Source organism: Echiichthys vipera (genome assembly GCF_963691815.1).
Source record: "Echiichthys vipera genome assembly, chromosome: 5".
NCBI classification, from domain to species: domain Eukaryota; kingdom Metazoa; phylum Chordata; class Actinopteri; order Perciformes; family Trachinidae; genus Echiichthys; species Echiichthys vipera.
This window is the reverse complement of record NC_139830.1, coordinates 21,008,080-21,028,505: the sequence shown is the minus strand read 5'-3', so window position 1 is coordinate 21,028,505 and position 20,426 is coordinate 21,008,080. Positions and strand designations below refer to the sequence as shown.

Sequence of the window (20,426 nt, the reverse complement as noted above, 5' to 3'; positions counted from 1 at the left end):
TCTATTCTATTGTTCATAATCAGTACAGAGCTTCAAAGTCTTGGCTTTGGGAGTGTTGCCAGTGTGGTACTGAAATATGTTCACAGTATGACGTGACAATTAGACACAGCTGGCCCAGTGTTCAGGCCCATCAGCTGCAACTGACGTCCTTCATTGCATTTCAAGCAGCACTATGCTAAAGCTCAAGGGAGCCTCCTGACTACTCTGGTAAGTCTGTGTCTGTGAGAGGCAGAGAGGATTAGGTGGGTTTGTGAGGGTCTGTAACTGGCTAGCCTCAAGGTGAGTGACAAAATCAGTACAACATCAGCATATTTCATTCTCTTTGTACCCAGCGGTAAGAGAGTCAGAGAGTCACTTTGTCAGTAGATCAGAACAGAGTTTTATTCAAATTAAAAAAAGGGAAATATCTGGACATGGACTCCCAAAATGTATTGGGAAAAAAAATTCTAATTCCCCCTCTCTTGCTCATCGCTCAAGGAGAGCAGCTGTATGTTGATGCCCCGTAACTCCCCAGAATTCTTTAGGATAGATTTAAATTATGATGTCTTGCAACAGAATCTGTCATAACACAGTGGCAATGTGGCTTGGTTTAAGTTTAAACCAACAGGATGGCAGTATTTCCATTTCAAAGGTTACTTCGATCAGGGCAGGCCCTAGGTTTTGGCTGAGATAGACTGATTACAAAACTAGTCAAAAGTCATTAGTTATAAAATTACTTATCAGTTTATTTCATGGGTGCACAATTTTAGGACTAGAAATCGTCTTGAGAACTATATTTGGCACCAATTTTAGGTGAAATACAAAGTTCTGAGACAATTCAGATTCATTTAATTTTGTTGCTTTTATCAGCAGTTGGTGATTGCCTGAGGAATTTTCTAAAAAAAGTTAAGTTATGTGCTGGAGTATTTCTTGGTCGGGGCGAGTAACTTTCTCTGCTGTTCCAAGAAATAGTCTGAGTTCTCTAGAATGGACATTTACTGTATATATTTTGCTTACTCTTTGTGTTAACTAGTGAACTTTAAAGGTGTTTGTTACGCCCCCTGATGGCTCAGAGTAGGACGCAACATAAGGGCAACAGGTTTGGGCAAGTGAGGGTGCAGTCACACAAAATCCAGGACAAAAGGTGAATTCAATATAAAGTGTTTATTTACAAAAAGGCAACACAGGGATCAACAAGGACTGTCAGTGGCACCAAATAAAAGAACATAACAAGCCCACCCCCCCATTGACAGGTGCTTTGCACCCAAAAGTACCGTGGGTGGTGCTCACTCTAACCTAGGGCATTAACAACAGGTAAACCTACGTGTATGAAATATGTAAACCCCGGGGTATCTTACCTATCCTTAGTGACCCTGAGCGCACAACAAAAGAATTAACAAAGACAAAGACAATAAACCAACAAAGAAGCCAGGTACTCACAAGCACTCGCAACCACTAGTAAACACTAGCAAAATACACTCCAAAAAACAAGCCAACAGCGCTCAACCAAAGCTCTGCCACAGCTCAAACCAAAGCACTCCTCCACTGACAAACAAACACGACTATTTAAAGGGGAATGGTTGATGGGAGATCTGGAACAGGTGTGGTGATTTGGTGATTGGGACCAGGTGTGGTGATTTGGTGATTGGGACCAGGTGTGCACATCTGAGAATTTGGAGAATGAAAACAGGAGGAGGAGACAGAACAACAACACAAACATACTACACAAAACAGAACACTATACATGTAGGCCTATAACATGTATAACATAAATGACGTACAGAACACTGTACGTAACACTCCCCCCCATAAAGAGTCAGCCCATGGCTGATACCTCAAACCATCCCGTAAACACAACTTTAATAGTACAAAAATCAAAATCAATCAAAATTGCCCCCAGTAACTACTGACCCACACTAGTTACACCCGAGACAGAGCATCTGCAAATACATTCTCGGTGCCCTTTTTGTGGTGGATCACCAGGTTGTAATTCGTGATAACCAAAGACCAACGCATAAGTCGCTGGTTTTGGTTATGCATGCGATGCAAAAACACCAGTGGATTGTGGTCTGTGTAAATCACCACAGGCTCCGCACTGGACCCAACATACACCTCGAAAAATTGGAGTGCGAGCAGCAAAGCCAACGTCTCCTGCTCTATTGTAGAGTAGCGCATTTGGCTACTATTAAATTTCTTTGAAAAGAAACCTACAGGGTGGACCAAACCCTCAGAATCCATCTGAGTTAAAACTGCACCAGCACCAATACAGCTCGCATCGACTTCGATGGCAAACGGTTTATTAAAATCAGGAGCACTCAGTACTGGGGCATTACACAATAACGCTTTGCAGCATTCAAAGGCGATTTGACACCTACCTGACCAAACAAACTTAACCAATGGACTGATCAAGTCAGTCATTGGGGCTGCAACAGAAGAGAAGTTCCTACAGAACCCTCTATAGTAACCTGTCATTCCGAGGAATCGGCGTAACTCCCGCCGAGTGGTGGGTACTGGGAAAGACGTAATAGCTGCGATCTTGGCCTCCAAGGGACGCACTTGGCCTCCGCCCACCTGTTTACCCAAGTAGGTCACCGTCGCCTTCCCAAACTCACATTTCGCGAGGTTCAATGTCAGAGACGCATCAGCCAGTCGTTGAAACACGGTTCTGAGCGAATCCACATGATCAGGCCACTCTGACGAGTGTATTACCACATCATCCAAATATGCAGTACAGTTAGGCACACCACTAAATACAATGTTCACCAACCTCTGGAAAGTGGCCGGTGCGTTTCGCATCCCGAAAGCCATCACGGAATACTGTAGAAAATTATCTGGAGTCAGAAAAGCACTGATGGCAGAAGCCCGTGGTGAAAGGGGAACTTGCCAATAACCTTTCAATAGGTCTAACTTTGTGACAAATCGAGCTGATCCTATGGTATCCACGCAATCATCCACGCGGGGCATAGGAAAAGAGTCAGGTACAGTTACATGGTTTACCTTCCGATAATCTGTGCAGAATCGGACAGTAGCGTCAGGCTTTGGAACTAATAAGCACGGAGAACTCCATGGGCTAGAGCTGGGCTGTGCTAAATTATGTTCCAATAAATAATCAACCTCTTTTTTTATCAGAGATCTTTTGAAAGCATTTACTCTGTATGGGTGCTGTTTAATTGGTCTGGAATCACCCACCTCTATGTCGTGCTCTAACACCGTGGTGCGGGTAGGCACATCTCCAAACAGACAGGGGAACTCAGAGATAAGGCAGAGTAGGTCAGCTTCCTGTTCCCTTCTTAAATGATGCATTAAAGACGGTAGTTTTAACAAAATTTCGGAGTTTGCCAACCGAGGGGTCTGTTGCTGGGCATTGCGCAAACTCAGGCCATCCTCATCATTCACTGCAGTAGGACTCACAGCTACTGACACCGCAGCCGCAACAGTGGCTACAAGAGGCGCACTGTGTGTCTCAGGCTGAGCGTCGCCTCTAGTGTAGTACTTTTTCAACATGTTAATGTGACACACTCTGGTTTTCCGCCTTCTATCAGGGGTTCTGACAACATAATCAGTCTCACTCAAACTACTGTCAATAGTGTACGGTCCTGAAAATCGTGCACTCATTGAACTACCTGGAATGGGCAGCAACACTAAAACCAAGTCACCTGCATTAAAAGACAGTGGAAGTGCTTTCTTATCGAAATGCCGCTTCATACCCTGTTGTGCAACAGAGAGACTCTCCCTAGCGATACTGCAAGCCTCGTGCAGTCGTTCTCTGAAGCGACTCACGTAGGTCAGAACGTTTCGCTGGGTGGGCGAACTCTCGCCAGTTAACTGGTCTCTCAACATTCTTAACGGGCCTCTCACTGTGTGACCAAACACCAGCTCTGCTGGACTAAATCCTAGTGACTCTTGCACTATTTCCCTAACCGCAAATAAAGCCAAAGGGACTCCTTCATCCCATTCCCTACCACTCTCCATAGTGTATTTTCGCAACACTGACTTGAACGTCTGATGCCATCTTTCGAGCGCGCCCTGTGACTCCGGGTGATAAGCACTCGAGATCCTGTGTGAGATAGACAGTGATGTTAAAACCTGCTCAAAAATCCCCGAAAGGAAGTTGGTACCTTGATCGGTTTGCACAATCTTAGGGAGGCCGAAAGTAGAAAAGAACTTGATCAGGGCCTTTACTACTGACTGAGCTGTTATGCTCCTAAGAGAGATAGCCTCAGGGTACCGGGTAGCTACACACATTATGGTCAACAGGAACTGGTTACCGGATTTCGTTTTTGGCAGAGGGCCAACACAATCCACAAGTACATGCTCAAATGGTTCACCTATAGCTGGGACCGGGTGAAGAGGCGCGGGCTTTATAACCTGATTAGGCTTCCCCGTGACCTGACATACATGGCATGTACGGCAAAACAACGACACATCTCGCTTCAAACCTGGCCAGAAGAACTGTCACAACACTCGGTCATAGGTTTTTGTAATCCCTAGATGACCAGACCAGAGATGTTCATGAGCCAGAGATAAAACGGACTGTCGGTACGGTGTAGGTACAACAATTTGAAAGACATTAGTCCACTCATTATTCAACTCAGCGCAAGACTTCCATCTCCGCATCAAGAGATCATTTTCAACAAAATAATCACTGTCTTTATTTTTAGCGCTCTCTGGAGCAAGAGCCGCATCAAAACACTTCGCTAAAGTCACATCCTCTTTCTGAGCAGCAATAAGATTACTTCTTATCATAGGCAAACTAGTTGTCTCTTTGGTGGAAGTATCACATTGAACCTTAGGCTGGACACTCGGCTCAGCAGAAGACTGAGGAAACACAGGTGGAGAAACAGTCTGGCCGGTCAACTCAGTCGCGAACAGAGTATCCGACCAACATACTACTTCACCCAAACTACGTGCTTGAGCACGTGTGACCACACACACAGGGAACACTTCAGGGAAGTCCTGAGCCAACACATCAGGCTGCAAAATCTCAGGTCGTTCTAGAACTTCTAAAACTGGCATCACTTTGCCACCAGCGATGTCATTCCCTAGCAGAAATGTGACGCCTCTAACAGGCAAAGACGGGCGCACACCCACTTTAAACACTCCATTTGCTAAGTCACAGGATAAATGTATCTCATGGAGAGGCACAGACACAAACCCCATTTCAATCCCTTGCACTAGCACACTAGAGCCACTTAAAGAGTCATTACTAAAAGGTAACACATCCATTAATATAAATGACTGTGCTGCGCCAGTATCTCTGAGGATACGCACTGGACACTGGTTCAACGCATTTGCGCTGAGAGAAACCAACCCGACCAACATGAACGGTTCATAACAGGGTTCCAGATTGTCACCCTCCATCTCCGGGGCTAGGGACACTGGACCCACCAACGTTTGCACTAACAAAACCTCTTTTGGTCGTTTGCTTGGCTGTGACAGCTTGCGTTTTAACATAAAACAGTCATTCTTTACGTGACCTGTTTGGTGACAATAGAAACACTCTTGTTCCTCAGTGGAGCGGAGTGGCAATGGACGTGGAGGACTAGACGGCATTCTAGCCGAGGCAGAAGGAGTAAAAGACCTACTCTCATATCGGGGACTCACAAAAGTTTGTTTGTGCGATAAAACAAACTCATCGGCAAGCACAGTAGCCTCTGCTAATGTCCCTACCTTTTGCGCATTGAGATACGTCACAATACGATCAGGCAGACTATTCTTGAACTCTTCAATGAGAACCAATTGTGACAGAGTGTTAAAATTAATCGCGTTGCTTGCCTTGCACCATCGATTAAACAAGGTCTCCTTCTCGCGGGCGAACTCAACAAAGGTTTTATTAGACATTTTTTTAAAAGTTCTAAACTTCTGTCTATATGCCTCAGGCACTAGTTCGTAGGCACGAAGCACAGCTGTCTTGATCGTTTCATAACACATACTCTCTTCTAGAGAAAGTGTAGCTAAAATTTCCTGGGCCTTACCTGTCAGTTTACACTGAAGCAGTATCGACCAGACCTCTTTTGGCCATTTCAGTGAGGTGGCAACCCGCTCAAAAGCAGTAAAATAGACATCTACTTCCGCCTCACGAAATTGAGGTACCAAAACAACATTTCTGCTCACCTCAAAACCTCTCGTAGGCGCGGAGGGATCAGAATGTGTGGACCTATGACCAGGTGATTGAGCCAAACTCACAGCTTCCAGTTCTAGGCGCTTAAGCTTAACCTCTTTTTCTGCAGCTATCTCTAATTCAATTTTTCTGTTGGCGGTGTCCGCCTCCATCGCTAGCTCCATCTTTCGAATAGCCAACTTGTGACTGTATTCGGCGTCTCTATTTTTTTTCTCAGCCTCCAGTTGCAAACGCGCTATGCGTAGCCTATGGCGGGCATCATCACTTACCCTAGGTAAGGAAAACGGAGAGAATCGGGGCACAGTACGAGGAGGCTTTAACTCCACATTAGAGTCGGTATCTACAGGAACTGGCTCATCCTCAACCAGCCCTCTCTCAACTACCTCTTCCTCCCTGCTCTCCTTTGAGCTAGAAGACAAGGATGGGGAAATAGTAGGCTCACTAGCAGTCGCACCGCTGCCAGTACCAAGCACTTTTTCGTGTACTAACATCTGTATCACAGCTTCTTTCAATTCTGCTTTAAGCAGACTTGCTGATGCTTCAAATGAAAAATGTGCCGCAATGGCATACAAATCTTTTTTTCTGCAGCGATCAATCTGATCCACAGAAGGATCACTAAGAAAACCCTCAAGATCAAAGGTACTCATTTTTTCTCAAATAGCCTTAAGCCAAAACTTTACCAACACTACCAGCCTACTTGACGTGTGCACTGCACACCAACACTCATCAAACCCGTTGCTTAAAAGGATCAAGGATCCCGGACGAGCCCCCATTTTATGTTACGCCCCCTGATGGCTCGGAGTAGGACGCAACATAAGGGCAACAGGTTTGGGCAAGTGAGGGTGCAGTCACACAAAATCCAGGACAAAAGGTGAATTCAATATAAAGTGTTTATTTACAAAAAGGCAACACAGGGATCAACAAGGACTGTCAGTGGCACCAAATAAAAGAACATAACAAAACCCACCCCCCCATTGACAGGTGCTCTGCACCCAAAAGTACAGTGGGTGGTGCTCACTCTAACCTAGGGCATTAACAACAGGTAAACCTACGTGTATGAAATATGTAAACCCCGGGGTATCTTACCTATCCTTAGTGACCCTGAGCGCACAACAAAAGAATTAACAAAGACAATAAACCAACAAAGAAGCCAGGTACTCACAAGCACTCGCAACCACTAGTAAACACTAGCAAAATACACTCCAAAAAACAAGCCAACAGCGCTCAACCAAAGCTCTGCCACAGCTCAAACCAAAGCACTCCTCCACTGACAAACAAACACGACTATTTAAAGGGGAATGGTTGATGGGAGATCTGGAACAGGTGTGGTGATTTGGTGATTGGGACCAGGTGTGGTGATTTGGTGATTGGGACCAGGTGTGCACATCTGAGAATTTGGAGAATGAAAACAGGAGGAGGAGACAGAACAACAACACAAACATACTACACAAAACAGAACACTATACATGTAGGCCTATAACATGTATAACATAAATGACGTACAGAACACTGTACGTAACAGTGTTGTTTTTGGACAGCTAGCTAGCTGTTTACCCATTTCCAGTCTTTATTCTAAGCTAGGCTAACTCTCCCCTGGCTGTAGCTTCATATTACACTGGTACTGGTAAACTTCTCATCTAACTCTGTCTTCGCAAGAAAAAAGAGCATTTTTCCCCAAATTATCAACTTTATAATACATCCGTTATTGTAAGCTTTTATTCTATGTATGGCTGTAGTTAAATTTGATATTTTCTAATGTTCAAAGAACCTGCTGTGCAATGACTAAATTATATTCTAGGTTACAGTAGCAAGTAATTATGTGTACAAACTGTATAATTACAGTACACAATTGTTAATTATTACTAAGTTACAAGGTTCTTCGCGGGAACATTTCTGTGAATACAGTCATGCCCCAGTTCATTTTTAGAAAATTACAAGAGACTTTAGGACTTGAAAAATAAAGTATTGCACAATGCAAACATGACATTTTTAAACAGGTTTTCAATCATCAAACCATATTTAGACTGCAATGTATTTCACCCTCATAAAAACAAAAAATGTTTAATGACCTTATTCTCTAACCTCTTGTGATCCCTTGTACCTACATATTTGTCCCAATAAACCCAGTATTTTATAGATATTTGTTATGGTAAACATTATATATTTATACTGTAATTTGTAGGCTGTGATATAAAACATTACCGTAACACGCTCCCCTTTACTTTCCAGCTGCAGTATTGATTCCCAATTGTCTTTGTTAATGAACAGCTCATCTATGTCAGAGCTAAAATTTTCTTCGAATCACTCTTTTTTTCTTTCTTTTTTTTCTCCAACTGTATAGCGATAGCAAAAGTTGGTATTTTTTAACCAAATGGAAGCAGAGTTTTGGTCTTGTTTTGTCTCTTTTATCTCTGATAAATTACAGGGGTCATTGGATCCTTTTGAAGATGTGGCACTGGCATATCATCATTTCTGTTTTGGCCACTTGCGATGACATGATTATCACAGAAATACATTATTTGCATATAGTTTTAAAAACTGACAGATGCACACTTTGATCTCATGAAAGTTTATGACAATAAGTGGTTTTCTAGGCTTTTTAATAAAACACTGTAAGTGTAAGATGTAGCCAAAAGCACCTTCAAATGTGACTCTATATTTAAAAAAGTGGATAGAGGAAAACAAAAGTAATTGCCTCCTGCAGACTGTGCCACTTTAACCCTGACATAAGCTAATAGGCAGGTTGATGGCATAAAAAAAACCCATACAAGAGCACATAAGCACATACAAAAGCATAATAAACACAATAAAATCACATACATTGTCAGCACAGATACATAGGCACATATAAAGACACTTGGACACAATCAAATAGTACAACAATGACAGCTACTCCAGATTATGACAGCATGTTTGATTATTCAGTCTGGTTTAGAGAAAGAGTTTAGAGATGTGATGTTCTGTTGGTATAGTGTTGCAGATATGTGCTGCTCAATAGGAAAAACCTGACTGTTTCTCTGCGGTATTTTACAATCCCCTATGTGACTCCCTCTAGTTGATGAGTTTTATTTTTGTTGAATTACTTAAGTGGAGGGAGGGCCAGACTATGAAACATGTTCTACTCAAGTAAAATATCTTCATGTTTTCCCAGTTTCAGAAATGATATGTAGCTAAAAATGTTACAATGATGATGAGTCGGACTTTTTACTGTTTCCAAAATCTGCTAATGTAAGTGTTTTGACTTACTTGAATGTGGTCCTACATGTCTATGTCCAATTTTTGGTTATTAAACATCTGCAAACATTCAGTGCACACAAACACACAGAGGCACATCTCATCAGCTGTCTTGAGAGGACAGAATAAAATGCTGCTGTGAAGAGTTTTCCATCTGTCGGATCCAACGCAATAGTGATTAATTGAGGGGGGGTGCTGTGTGTGTCATTAGCCTCTTGACTGGAGCGTGGACCCCTCCAGGAGTAATGGGCTCCATGGCGTTTCAGGCTCAAAGGATGACGTCTGTCTCCCTCAGGCCTCCTCAATTGATTGCATGTGTTAATTGTAGGCATTGATCAGGACAAAAGAGCCTTTTCAATAGGGATGTGAGCTTGACGGAGGAATCAGAGAAGAGCTGCTGTCTTAACAAGCAACGTCTTGGATCTTTTAGATATTTGCCATTTAACTTAGTAAGAATAATATTATTAATGGAAAGCGGAAAACCAGGAAAATAAGACCATGCCTGTATGCAATCTAAATTCTCTTTCTGACTGGGCAAGGTGAAAAAGAGTGGAAAGATAATCAAACAGGTTTTAAACAAATCTCCAGGTTGACTAAATTTATTTGGAAGGGAAAACAGTGGGTGAAATTATAACCAGGTGTGCACATAACTTTTTTGTGAGCTACTCAGATGAGTACCATGAGTGCCTTTTAAACGAATCATTACAGAACCATTCATTAATGTAATCTCCAACTCTGCTCCGCTGTAACTCCTCATTAACTACTATAAAGTCCTTGGTTCAGAGTTATTCAGAGACTACTTATTAATGATTAGTCAATTATCTGGTCAGGTCACTCTTTCCTGAGTAATTACCAAAAAATGTCTAACTTGTGTGCAAAGTGTCATTGCTGAAAATGACCTGTTGCCACATTGATCAAGCTGCAAATGAGAATTGATTATACTAAAACACAAATAACACTGTTGGGGAAACTTCTGTATTTCTTACTTTGAATGAGCACACAGCAAAGTGAAGATTTGGGAAGAGCTTCAATGCAAGTACATCACAATTAAAACACATTGCAGAACTCTCCAGTACACCATGATTTATACACCAAACATTTCCGTCTTGCTTGCCTTCATTGGGGTGTAAAAAACAATGGTAAACATCTGATTGGGCATCTAAAAGATTTCCTGATATTGACGATTCATTCCTCAGTCTGACATTGTCTCCACTGTAACCAATTTCTGTTGGGGAGGGGAGAGTAATTTGGAGAACGTATCCACCTAAATATAATATCAAGTCAACACTGATGTGAAGCCATGTGAACATATTATTTTTCCAGAGGTTTAGGAGTGAAGTAAAGTAAAAACAACTTCAATGTTGCAGGCAGATGCTCTTGGGGTCTAGCTTGACAACGGTGGTACTCCTGTCTGTGACACAGATTGGCGAATAGTTAGTCCTCCCAAAGCACTCACTAGATCAAACGTTTTCAAACCAAGAGAGCGCTGCTCACGATGCCAGATGAATCGCTGGACGTGGTTGAGTGGACAGGAGCAAAGATCTGGACCCAGGCAATCTTTCAGATGCCTATGGAACATCTGTCATCGAGGACATCTTTCTGTTTTCCCTCCAGAAAAACGGTTCATCTGACTAATTGCTGACTTGCTAACAACCTGCAGATGGTTTGACTGTTTCCTGCCCTGTTGATCTTCTTGTAGAAGTGTCCCTGTGTTCCCAGTTCTCAACAATTACTTGGGTGAAAACACTATTGTGGCAAAAGTGTTCCAAGTTGTGATAAACTCCACAAGTTTCAGCTCAGACCATGGACACTAACAGAGCACACAACTGTATTCTCCACTGTAAAACTGTAGCCCCCCCCTCAGTAATTTTTCTGCATATCCCATCTGACTTGAGGTCAAACATGAGAGGATTAGCGAGCCTCTAATCCATGCAGGTGATGATGTGGCCTTGGGCTGCTCAAGTCCTCCCAGTTTAGTATGCAGGCTGGATGGTTTCGAGAATTGGAGCACACCACGGCTCGGGGGGGGGGGGGGGTAAGCTAAATAAATAGACAAAATAATAGAGCTGGAATAAAAAAATGGTTTTGTGGAGAAAGAGGTGTTATTAGCTCTGTGATTGAGTGGGGACAGTGGGACTCGGAGAAGGAGAGGGAATGGAGAGTCACACTGCTGTAGGTGCAAGTGTTGAGGCATTTTGTGGTGTGTGCTCTCAATTATCATATCCCCCAGTGCGCCGTCTCCCTTCCCAGCTCACCCACTTTCTTCATCTCCTTTTCAATTTTATAATTGCTTGGTTTTAATTAAAGCCACACAGAAGTGACAGTGAGTCAATTAAAAGCCAAGAAATGGGCACAGATAGTCAATGGCTGCAATTTTTTGGAGGGGTATTTCTGTCAGAGAGCGTTGCTTTGACAATACTGTCACGCCTTAGGATAAATCAACAAGCTGCGTCTCTCCTGCATGAATAAGTGATGTGAAATCACAAATGCTGGTGCTATATTGGGAGTGTGTTGTGGTGATTTGTAATAAGGGCTCTTTGGCACTTAGATACTGACTGTATCTGCATACATGGTATATTTATACAAAGACTCCTGCAGTGTTGTGACGTATCAAACACCTCTTTAATTCATCATATCACTGCGCCTGTGCTTTTTCTTCTCACATCTTTTTTTCTCTGTTTCATTACTGTGATATCACATTTCTGGTTGTATTCCCTTTGTGTGTCATTTCCTCCCCCATGAATCCCAGCCAATTCCCCTCCCTCTAACCGCTCAATTACTGATGTACTATAGCCTCGCGCTCTCTCTCCCTCCGCTTCTCTCATTTTCTTAATGATACCACATTCCACATTTTAGGACTTATTTCTTCTCATCCCATCTTTTAATTATGCAGTAGCATTTTGGCTCGGGCTTCTAACGATCCAGTCAGTGTCCTACCTGTTTTTCTATATAGTATATGTGAGCTGAGCTGGGTCCTCCCTGTACGCTGATCGCTCCTAGATTTCCTCTGCAATGAGACAAGAACAATTACGTCCATGCCTTTGATGTGCTTTCTGAATAACTGGGTCAAGTCAGATGAGAGTATCTGTGAGTCAGATACCAATTTACCTCAAAGTTGAGGAAAATCAAACAATTCTGTGTAAAACTATCCACTGACAAGATAACTCTGGCTGAAAATGATCGTTTTCTGTGCATTTGCTCCAGCTTCATTAGTCCAACAATAAGTGTAATTAGCATGTTGAGAAAAATTCAGGTTACATCATTTACTCCTGAAAAGCCAGTGATTACTTTACTGAAGTAGACTTTATTATAAATTGATATCACAGTAAAATGTCTAAGTGTGTGTTTTGTTACTAATGAGTGGATAGAATCCAGAGAGAACTTTGATAAATAATGACTGCCTAATGTCAAAATTTGACCTTGAATATAATGTGTCTTTAGTTTTTGAAACATGAACACATTTTCAAAAGGTTATATTTGCATATGTAAATGGTCGCATCAGTGTTTCCAAACAGTTGAATAACATAACTCTACTCAAGGTCCACTTTCGTGCTTTTTTGTTGCTTTCAATTACATCCTTTGGTCTTTATCAGTGAACGGAACCAACTCAGTCATTAACACAAGACCTGTGAGTGTGGAACGTCGGTCACATGATTAAAGGTTATCCGGGGTAGATCGTAACTTCTGTCTCTGTTCATGAACAGCCACTGGTGCCAGATGTGAATGGATTATGCACCGTCAAAAACTTTTTCCCAGATGATGCTGTGACTGGTTTTGGTTTGACAGAGAGCTGATGCTTAGAACATCACACGGAGTCAGCACTTACCACAATATTTTCAACACACTTTGACTTAGATGAAATATTTGATGTCATGTCGATTTTAGCATAGCTTGGTATAAAGGCTGGAACGATAACAAAAAATCGACCTAAAAAATAGCCATTACCCCCTCATAATACTACAAATTGTTGATGTTCGATCAATTCGATCAATAAATATTGTTTGTGATCCAGGGGAGAGGCGAGTCAGGCGGTCTGCAGGTTGGACTCAGACCAGGCAGGAGAACTGTGGCTGGTGGAAACTTAAACACTTTAGTATCATTACTATATCAATATCAGGGACAAGAGAAGCGTCTGCTTTCTAAGACTACGCTGGGGAGGGAACGATTCTGTTTTCTGTTCAATAAGAGCTTTACTCTGACCTTCCCATTTAAAACACATTGGTTCTTGCGCAGCTATGATCAGTGCAAGATTCAGGGCTTTGCTGTAAACATTTGAGGCTTAAGCCCTGTAAGACTGTCTTTGGCATCGCCTATGCTTTGTACGGAGCGAAGCCAGTGGTTTTCCCCCTGTTTCCAGTCTTTATGCAAATCTAAGCTAACCATCTGCTGGCTATAAATTCAAATCACACGTGCAGGATAGCGGTTTCAAACTTGCATCTATCTCTTGGCAAGAAAGCCAGAAAGCGTATTTCCCAAAACGTTCAACTATTGCTTCAAGATTTCTGGTATACACCCTACAGAAAGCATACCCCCGAGAGGAACACAGGAGTGGTGACATCACGTGTCGCATGTAGGGAACATGACAGGGACAATGGCCACAAGTGAGTAATGAGTAATGAGCTCTTTTAACCACAGGTCACAGTCGTCATCAGTGGTTGATCCTCAATTTTGATGTGCAAATTGAGCTTTTTAATTTCCAAGTTACTAGACCATTAAACTTATTCTGGAAACAGTTATCATTTATCATCATTTATTCAAATCAATCTTACACAACTTACACCTTCCATTTAAAACTAAAACTTAGTCTCACCTTTAATTTAACCTGTCAGTGTAAATAAAACGTTTATGTAAAACATTCAATTTAGCACTTCAAATAATCATGGTCTAAGCTTTATAAAGGTCTGTGCACTTCACTTTAGTAAGTCCATGTTTCCTTTTTTTCACCTAAATTACAGTGATGGATGTTTGTGTGCATGTGAACAAGCGTATTAGAGAATCCACACCCCATCAGCTCCTGCAAATAGTTACAAATGGATGCAGGGGTGCCTCATTTTTCCCCGTTTATCATTTAACATCTTATTCAACTCACTCAAACATGAACATGGAATAAAGAAAATCACCCTTTTCTGACTTTGGACTTGATCATTATGAATGAGATTGACTCGAAGTGTGGAAAAATCTACATAAACACTATATATTCAGTGGCATTAAAACAAAAATCGTAATTGTGAAAAAGACTGTGGAAAAAAAACCAGTGTATATGATCATCAACACCAGAAAATTGGATTTGTGTGGGCTTTGGGTTTGGGCCAAAGCTAAATTTAGTGTAATAAAATTGGATGAAGCTTCATTAAATTAATTTAATTGTTTCATTTTCACAGTTTTTGGGCTTCTCCAGGAATAAAATATTTAATCTTGCAATCAAAAATAGTAATTTTAGTGAGTTATGTGTGCAAAATCATTGTGAGATGCAGAATACTGCGAAAACTGAGAAGATGAGCTTCAAACACCAGATGCCAGACCTGCTATCAGTTTGAATATAATTACACCACACTCTCATCCATGCATATAACCTCTCCTTCTGTGCTCATTTATCATTTAGCAGAATTTGAAAAAAAAAAAAGTTAAAGGGAACACTTACTTGGATCAATTTCTATCGCAGTGAGGGGGATTTAAAGAAGAGGAAATAGAATTTATGTTCTAAAGGCCCATTAATAATAATAATAATAATAATAATAATAATAATAGCCTGCAATATCTACAGATTCCATGTGACACTTCCATTAATATCCTTGGTGCTTTTAAATTATTTATTGAACTGCAATACATCAAACTATTTTCTTTTTCCTGTTGGTCAGGAGGTTCTGTAAGTTGTTGATAACATGGGCTTTCTTTAAATTCTATTTGTATTCAGCAATAATTACATTGTATACTGTGCATGAATCCTAAATGCGTAGAAAAAGAGTAGATCTGTTTGTAGGAAGCAGGCAGCAGGTCTGATCGGGGGGAGACAAATTGCAAACTAGAGCAAAGATAGAGGGGAAACGATGGGAAAAGATGGGAAAAAAAGCAGAATTTGCTAACAGAATCAATTTCTGGTTTAAATGAATTAAAGGAAAAGAAGGCAAGAACAGGGGATTGAGCATGCCTTTTTACTTTCTCCAAACAAGCCTATACAACCTTAAATGCTGCAATAAACAGACTCAGACTGCAACGGTAGACATAAGAAGATATAGATTTTAATATCTTTATAAACATTTTTGTACTGTTGTTTTCTGATGATAACTTACTGAAAAATTGAATTATGGGAAAGAAAGAAGATGAATAGGCATACAGTAGAACAAGAAATAGGGAGATGAGGAATTATTGTGCATCAAGAAATAAAAGGTTCTAAAAATATAACATGGAAAATATGTAAATAAAGAAATCACCGGAAAATCAAAAGTCGAAAGACTCCTCTTGGCGGGAGGAGCGGAAAACCCTGTTATCATCACCATTTTTCTCATAGTAATACAGTTAATGATTAATATCAGCACTGAAAGAAGTCCTCTTGTTGCCATTGTTACTGGTAAAGGTTCACATCATTGATACAAACACCATCTTATCAGTAAAATTAAGGGAGGCACAAAAGCTCCAGAAGTACAGCAAGATGTCCTGTAATTGTCCGTATGTCCATCTGCATTGTACTGCATTGCCTTCTTACTTTAGAAGCGATTGTCTTGGTCTTGGACCGCGGCATCCATAGACAGTCACATCAGTTATTTGAGAGGCATGATTCTCACTGCATGATCCCTGTTTTGCCATGCTCCATTCAAAATGTTTGTTTTTTGTAAATAATATTTTATTGGTCACGAGCCGTTGAAGGTACACACACATTTTTTTTCCCTCTTGAGTCTTGTTTTTGTCTTCCTTTTTAAGTTATGTGATTAAGAAACACAATGTGTTCCTCATATTCTCACTGAGGGAGGGAACAGTTCATCACAACCTCACTGGGAAACTGAGAAGTCCCCCTTTGACCCTTCACCTCTAAGGCTCCTGTTGGCCCTGCAGCAGGGATCCACCTCTAGGTCCATTTTGTGTCTTAGAAAAATCAAATGAACAACATCTGACACAAGATATAGACAGACTTCTTCACTATTCACAGCTTGATCTTCCAGAGACACACAATGTTTTCCAAGCAAATGAAAATAGCACTTCAGACCTCGTCATCTTAAAACAATTAGCAGCTTAATATTCAGTTGCACAGAAGGAGAGATGTGGTGTAAATGAAGATGGAAACAGAGTTGTGTGTAGAACTGCAATACAATGAGAAATACAATTAAATAGGCAGAAAGGTCGATGCAGTACCCGTAAAAAGCCAGCATTATGTTAGTAGAGAGTTGTTACGATTTGTTACAGCTTCATACAGTGTGTGAGCTGATGGCTGATCTGTTTATACATCTGTGGCTATAGATTTCCATTTTGTTGGAATGACAGATTGCTATGTCTGATACTGACAATTTATTGCCATGTTTACACCTTACTACTTCGTTTATGAGAAACACACCCAATTGTTCGGACAAAATACATTTGGTAGAAAGAATGAGAGTAAGATAGGACTGACGCCGGAGGCTTAACAGGGTCATCGACTCACCACTGATAACAATTTACAAACTGTGAACTGAAAATTAAAGCTGGATGGAGCACTAGCTTATCTGTATCAGAGCTAACTAGCTATCAAATTTAACCTCATTTGCTCTGTCATCTCTTCCACTTTTCCTTTTTTTTGGTTATCTGAGCTCCAGTTGAATGAAGAACACAAGTTAAAAAATACATGAGACACAAAGACATATGACGATGAAATCATACTGGCATCAGTGGCAGTGCAAGCTCGGTCTGCATTAACCTTTTATCATCCTCTGTCTCTCAGTCCCTTTCGATTTTTGTGCTGTGAGTCTTTCTGTTGTAGATGTTTAATGCTTTGATGCCTGTTCCAGACTGAACCATGAAGCTCCCTGCACTACATTTACAAATATAATCATACTCACACACGCACATAAAAGACACACAAGCCTTGTAGTGCAGGAGCAAGAGAGGGTCTCAGGGTTTTTTCTGACTTTTTGAGGGTCAATGGAGAATGAAGTCAATTTTAGGCATTATCAAGGCCACAAAGAGGACACAGACATATAGTAATGACTGGGATAAGGTTGCCCTATTGTTGGCTTGCTGAACCCCACTAGGGGGGCGAACAGTGGTCCGGGGAGTGCACTTGTGCTTCCTCCGTGTGACGGTGCCATCTGGGGACGTGTGGTCATGTTTTCCCCCGTCTGTGAAATCTGGGGAGGAATCCTCCTTGTCTGCCATGACCTCCTTTGAGTGGTGAACCTCATTGTCACCCTTTCCCTTGCTCACCCTGTTGCGAGGCTTTGTGCAGTTCCGAGAACGTCCAGGCCTCGAGGGGTGCACTATGTGGGTCTGGCCTCCAGAGCCCACCACTACACCACGATTCATAGATGGATTCACCGTGCCAGATAAATTGTTAGTCTGCGATCTGGACTCAGAATTAGGTACAGTAGGTGAACAGTTGGGGAAGTCCTCCTTGCGCAGCTCTTTGAGGTCTTTCCCAACCATGTCAGCCGGTGCCTGGCAACCCACTGAAGACGTAGAACCTCGGAAACGCTTCAACCATTCCCATAGCGGCAAGGCCTTGCAGTCACATGACCAGGGGTTGTCGTTGAGGCGCAGGTATTCCAGTGCGGGCAGTGTGTCCAGGCATTGTCCAGACAGCTGTATCAGGGTATTGTTGAACAGGTAGAGGGTGGTGAGACGTTTCAGGTCATGGAAGGCGAGGCGGTCAACCCACTCAATCTGGTTTTGGTGCAGAAGCAGTCGGTCCAAGGCTCGAAGACCTCTGAAGGTGTTCTGGTTAAGGCTCCACATACGGTTTCCATGCAGGAACAGGTGGCTCAGGTTGTGGAGGTCCATAAATGTGTCATCCTGCAGGAACTTCAAATGATTATCCTGAGGAAGTACAGAGAGCACACAATCACAAGATGACTTGAGTCTACATGCCATGAATGTATTTTATAAATCATTTATATCATCTGCTATGCACAACGTATTGATCTGTTGGAATTTAAAATTCTCAGTGAAAAAGCACTACAGGCTGTGCGTTGTACTCCAACGGGAGTACCCGCTGACCTATTGTATTCCCTGTTGTGTTGAGTAAAACAGACTAGTGTTGTTATTTTCACTTAAATCAAGAAAACTAACAAACGGATGGATAATCATGGCACCAAACCATCTGAGAAGCAAAGTTTGGAAGAATTTTGGATTTGACACCACAGATGGAAAAATTGTGGCTAAAGATAAAGTTTGTTTGCTGATGTTCTAAGATGCAACTGCCAGCTTGTCACTCAAGTGAGGCAGCGGAGGCACTGCAGATAAACAACACATTAATTTTACAACATAATTTAGGCTTAGGCTACGTGGGTTGTGTTTGAATTAATTCACATAGAATACTGTATGTGTGAATTTGCCAAAGTCATAATACAGTCTTGGTGGTAAAAAAAACTAGAAAACAACAGTCAAACACACCTGCAAGTAGAGATACTGCAGGTTTCTGAGGCCTTGGAAGATGTTATTAGGAAGAGAACTGAGCCCACAACGGTACAGGTGAAGCGCATTAAGCCGATTCAACCCGTGAAAGGTGTCTTCAGCCAAGGAGCGCAGGTGGCGGTTGTCCCCCAGATCCAGTTCCTCCAGCAGCGTGAAGCCATGGAAAGTGGATGGCTCAATGTATGTGATGTTATTGGAGTAAATCCAGAGAGTGACCGTGTTGGAGCTGAAGTGGCCCCGGAGTAAGCGATGAATCTTATTGTTCTGTAAGAAAATGCGCTCACTGTCAGGAGGAATGCCTTCGGGAACCGACAGGAAGTTATGGGCTTGGCAGGACACGGTGCTGGGGGCGGTGTAGCAGATACAGTGACGGGGGCAGGACCAAGAAAACTCGAGCCCACAGAGAACCAGCAGGAACTCCAGCCCACAGCCTGCAGTGAGCACACACAAACAAACAAACAAACACACACACATGCAAAGAAGAAGGTTTAGAAAGAGAGGAGAAAAGAAAAAAAAAGAAAATGAATTCAGTGAAGGGTTAATTTTACCTAAAATTGAGAGTTAGTGCCTTCTTTATACATAAAAACTTAAAAAGGAGAAATATATATGAATAACACTGAGAGTCGACAACCTCGATAGTAACGCTGTGAGACTGTACTTGCCCGCAAAGCAAACACCAGCTTTCGAACATGGTCACAGTGACAATGCTGTTTGCTGATGTTTATTTGCCCATAAAAAGGAACTTCTTTTCCACAGTAGGTCCATAGCACAAACAAATAAGACATACAGAATTATACAAAAAGCTATACTAGCATCATTCAAAATCGATGTAATAGTATTAGTATTGAGATCATGGCACAACCCAGGTCACAGGTGAGGTAATGCTAAGCAGAATTCAAAAGAAACTAAGTCACAACTGAATTCAAATCCTGATTTCGTGCCAAACTTGGACATGTGTTGACATGAGTTCATTTTGTGTTTTTGTTTTCCACTGATTTCGTTTCCAGTGATATTGCCTCTGATTGTTCCGCCTTGTGCCGCAGCACGTGCAACGCATATGGACCCTCTTTGTCACAGTTTTGCCTGAATCCACTGAGTGTGTTTAGGTCCACATTGAGCAGTCTATTGAAGAAAGTAAACACTAACACCTGCTCCAGTGACTCACAAGACATCTCGGTGAAGCTGATCGGATCCCCGGTGCAACACTCGTGTGTGATTCGACACCTATGCATCGATTTCAGAAATTATCCTTTCCAATATTCTCCCACCTTAGGGAGATGTGCTATTAAGAATCAAATCCTTTCCCCTGAGTCCATCTGTGAGCGGATGCTGTGATCAGTCTTTTTGTATTGTTAAATGGGGCGTGGAATGCTTATTTAAACTTGTAGTAAGCTGCTCTGAGGCGCTTTCTGATCAGTGACATGATTTCCCAGATTTTTGAGACTGGATATGTGACTTATCCACAGTCTCATCTAAAATGAGCACACCTCACAGT

At 41.8% G+C, this 20,426-nt stretch overlaps 1 protein-coding gene across 1 annotated transcript; it reads right to left on the bottom strand.

The window, feature by feature from the left end:
- Positions 1-17,420: 17,420 nt before the first annotated feature.
- rtn4rl1b (reticulon 4 receptor-like 1b) lies at positions 17,421-20,103 on the bottom strand (the record flags this gene model as incomplete). The annotated part of the gene is made up of 3 exons (XM_083913291.1): positions 17,421-18,334; positions 18,911-19,362; positions 20,097-20,103. The coding sequence occupies 3 exons, from the start codon at positions 20,101-20,103 to the stop codon at positions 17,441-17,443; spliced, it is 1,353 nt and encodes a 450-aa protein (XP_083769417.1). The 3' UTR covers positions 17,421-17,440.
- Between the last annotated feature and the right edge of the window lie 323 nt (positions 20,104-20,426).